The sequence below is a fragment of the Wasmannia auropunctata genome, unplaced genomic scaffold (genome assembly GCF_000956235.1).
Source record: "Wasmannia auropunctata unplaced genomic scaffold, wasmannia.A_1.0 LD333486.1, whole genome shotgun sequence".
Classification (NCBI taxonomy): domain Eukaryota; kingdom Metazoa; phylum Arthropoda; class Insecta; order Hymenoptera; family Formicidae; genus Wasmannia; species Wasmannia auropunctata.
The window spans coordinates 60,982-64,489 of record NW_012029404.1 but is presented as its reverse complement, the minus strand read 5'-3'; the positions used below and the strand labels follow the sequence as shown (position 1 = coordinate 64,489).

General features: G+C 43.2%; 2 protein-coding genes across 2 annotated transcripts in view; one reads left to right on the top strand and one right to left on the bottom strand.

Annotated features, from left to right (window-relative positions):
• LOC105459968 (dual oxidase 2-like) overlaps nucleotides 1-3,508 on the top strand; it is a 10,982-nt gene that overhangs the window by 1,498 nt on the left and 5,976 nt on the right. Inside the window, exons 3-9 of the mRNA XM_011706364.1 lie at nucleotides 66-247; nucleotides 342-585; nucleotides 1,861-2,088; nucleotides 2,178-2,261; nucleotides 2,679-2,764; nucleotides 2,855-3,136; nucleotides 3,233-3,408. Coding sequence (XP_011704666.1) covers nucleotides 66-247; nucleotides 342-585; nucleotides 1,861-2,088; nucleotides 2,178-2,261; nucleotides 2,679-2,764; nucleotides 2,855-3,136; nucleotides 3,233-3,408 — 1,282 coding nt within the window. The remainder of the gene's footprint in view (nucleotides 1-65; nucleotides 248-341; nucleotides 586-1,860; nucleotides 2,089-2,177; nucleotides 2,262-2,678; nucleotides 2,765-2,854; nucleotides 3,137-3,232; nucleotides 3,409-3,508) is intronic.
• LOC105459967 (pyruvate dehydrogenase E1 component subunit beta, mitochondrial-like) lies at nucleotides 581-1,862 on the bottom strand. The gene has a single exon (XM_011706363.1). It carries the CDS (start codon nucleotides 1,725-1,727, stop codon nucleotides 630-632), a length of 1,098 nt encoding a protein of 365 aa, XP_011704665.1. The 5' UTR covers nucleotides 1,728-1,862; the 3' UTR covers nucleotides 581-629.

Genomic DNA, 3,508 nt, shown 5'->3' with positions numbered 1-3,508 from the left:
CACACACACACACACACACACACGTGTGTAAACTGAAACAATTTGAAAAAATATGTGCTCAACAGGTCAACAGGTGGTGGAGGAAATTTTAGATGCTCAAAGACCAGCGTGCCCACCCGAGTATATCAACATAAACATTCCGAAAAACCATCGGTACAGAATTAAACCAGGACACACGAAAATGCCCGTTTTACGTACACGATACGATCATCAGACGGGTCATTCGCCGAATAATCCTCGTCAACAGGTACGAATGTGTTTATACGATTCTCGAAACAAAGCCTCGTACCCCCTCCGAGTTAACGAGCGACATTACCTAACAATAAATCTAAATATCGCAGCTGAACGAGATTACGCCATACTTAGACGGTGGATTGATTTACGGTACGTCCAAAGCGTGGTCCGACGTTTTAAGAACGAATGCCAGTGGAATATTGCAGAAGGACGGACAACTCGCATCGTCGGAGTTTCCTCTGTATCCCGATTATAATACCGTTAGATTACCGATGGCCAATCCACCGCCGCCTATTCATCATCATCAATATGTTTCACGACATTATACCGAGAGCGTTAGCAGATATTTCAGTGAGTGAGAAACTTTATTCTATAAATTGATAAATTAGAATATATCAGAATTTTGTGCCACAGATGCGTTTAGCATAGTCGGCTATATGGTGATCCTTGGGAGTACATTCGTACTCGATCTTCTCGGAATAAGGCATTGGAACGTCGATGCCGGCGCACCGAATCGCAGGTGCGTCGAGCTGAAAGAAGACTGGATTTTCCATCACCGTCGCGACGATCTCGGATCCTACTCCGCATCTAGGCCAGCCCAGTTCGACAGTCATTAGTCTGTGCGTTTTGCCGATCGACTTGAACACCGTGTCCCAGTCCAAGGGTCTCAGCGAGCGTAGATTGATAACTTCCGCTTCAATACCCGCTTGTCCAGCCAACAACTCGGCTGCTTGAAGTGTATATACGTATGCCTGGCCGTGCGTAACTAGAGTGATGTGCTTGCCAGCTTTCTCCACCTTAGCCTTGCCGATAGGTATCTGATAGTCCTTGTCCATCGCTTGGTCGGATACGGGGAATTCAATGTTATAAAGTAGCTCGCTCTCCAGCATGATTACGGGATCGGGATCTCGCACAGCCGCCTTCAAGCAGCCTCTGTAATCCTCGCAGGTCGACGGTGAGACGACTTTCAAGCCGGGTGCGCTCATGAACCACGCGGCAAAACATTGAGAGTGCTGCGCGGCCAAACCTTTGGCGTTACCGTTCGGCCCTCGGAATAGGATTGGAACGGGGTATCTTCCGGCGGACATGTAGAGATTCTTTGCGGCACCATTGACGATGCGATCGATGGCTTGCATGGAGAAATTGAAGGTCATAAATTCGCATATCGGCTTTAGGCCCAGGAGTGCCGCGCCGATGGCGATACCACAGAACCCAGCCTCGGTGATTGGTGTGTCGATCAATCTCTTGTCGCCGTATTTCTTCCAGAGACCACGCGTTATCTTGTAAGCGCCGTCGAATTCCGCGACTTCTTCTCCTATTATGAATACCCTCTCGTCCCGAGCCAACTCCTCGTCGAGGGCCATATTCAATGCGTCGCGCACCGTCATCTTCGTGACCGATCTGCGGGACGTTTCGCTGGACAAGATCCTTCGCCGCGTTACCCGCGTAGTCAGGATCTCCTTGCTTCTTCTCGATAGTCGAGCAAGATACATCTCGGACGAGCAAACTTTTCATCTACCGCTCGCGCTCTCTCTCTCTCTCTCTCTCTCTCTTCTCTCACTTCTCTCTCCCTTGAGATTGATTTACGCCGCCTTTATTTATGCGATTTAAACGTATGTGTTTTAGAATTAGGAAATCCTCGGGGGAATGAAAATCCGTTCCTGCTGACTTTCGGTATAATATGGTTCAGGTGGCACAATTTTATAGCATCGCATATTAAACGTCACAATCCAAACTGGTCGAGCGACAAAATTTATAACGAAGCGCGTAAATGGGTGATTGCGACTCAGCAAAACATTATCGTCAACGAATGGTTGCCTTCGTGGTTGGGAAACGGGCTTCCTACGTACCAAGGTAAGAAGGCTCAATTTCCTATTTCATTATGTACACAACAGATAATTCGTTTAAATTACTTCAAATGATAATTTTTTTGTTGTTCAAAGGTTACAATCCCAATATCGATCCGCAGATAGATCAATTTTTCCAATCGGCCGCTTTTCGCTTTGGGCACACCTTGGTTCCACCAGGTAAATAACACTTTTCATCAAAATTCTATTAGACGAATATCGTGTCAACGATGTTCGATATCATCAATATTGCAACATGTTTGAGCAAATAAAACGCTTTAATCAAGCGAGTAATATTAATTAATTTTATGACATGGCCTATTTGGCCTTATTCATGTGTTTGCGTCTTTCTTTTCATTCAATTGTATAAGGTGACAAAAAAGACTTGTAATTTTTAATTAACACACATATTAGCTATATAGCTGACTCAAAACTGCATCTTATTATAATCTAAGGATGCGCGCGCGCGCGCGCACGCGTGTGTGTGTGTGTGTGTGTGTGTGTGTGTGTGTGTGGAAAAGGAGGAGGGGAGGTTATTATAATAATTATAATAAAAACATAACACTGGCATGATAATTGTAATAATCACAATGTTAGGTGTGTACTTACGCAACTATGGAAGGAATAATTGCTCCTTGGAATCATATCCAATTAGAACATGCAATAATTACTGGATGTCGCAGGTATTTTAGCAATCATACATACATGTTGAAAGTTTTCATATTCGAATGTGTACGTATAATATATGATGTGAACGACAAATTGTTCTTTAGAATTCTCTCTATGCCAATTTAACAAGAATAAAAGATGTTATCGATGTGGAAAAATTATTAATGGGGATGGCTATTCAATTGTGCGAAGAGGAGGATCATAAAATCATTGAAGATCTGCGGGGCAGTTTATTCGGTCCACTAGAATTTTCCAGAAGAGACTTAATGGCACTTAATATTCAGAGAGGACGTGACCATGGGGTACCTGATTACAATAGCGCTCGTCGTGCCTACGGTCTCGCGGAAGTTAAACACGTATCTCATTTTAATTGCGTGGATGTATCCGTATGTTATATAAAGTTTTCGTATATTTTCATATATATTTCATATATATTTTGCCGCAGCATTTGTAAAAAATATATCATTTGTGTATTTCGTAAGATCCAGGAGGAATTTCTCAGATTGTACAAGAATTCGTTTGATGACGTGGACGTCTGGGTAGGCGGAATACTAGAGACTGATGATGGACCCGGAGAGTTGTTTCAAAGAATCATCCGTGATCAGTTTCAGCGAATACGCGATGGTGATAGGTTTTGGTATAATAATACCGCAAATGGGTGTGTAATCATAAATTATTATTTTAATAAGTTTACACCGTTTTACGTTTGTATATATATATATATGTGTGTGTGTGTGTGTGTGTGTGTGTGTGTGTGT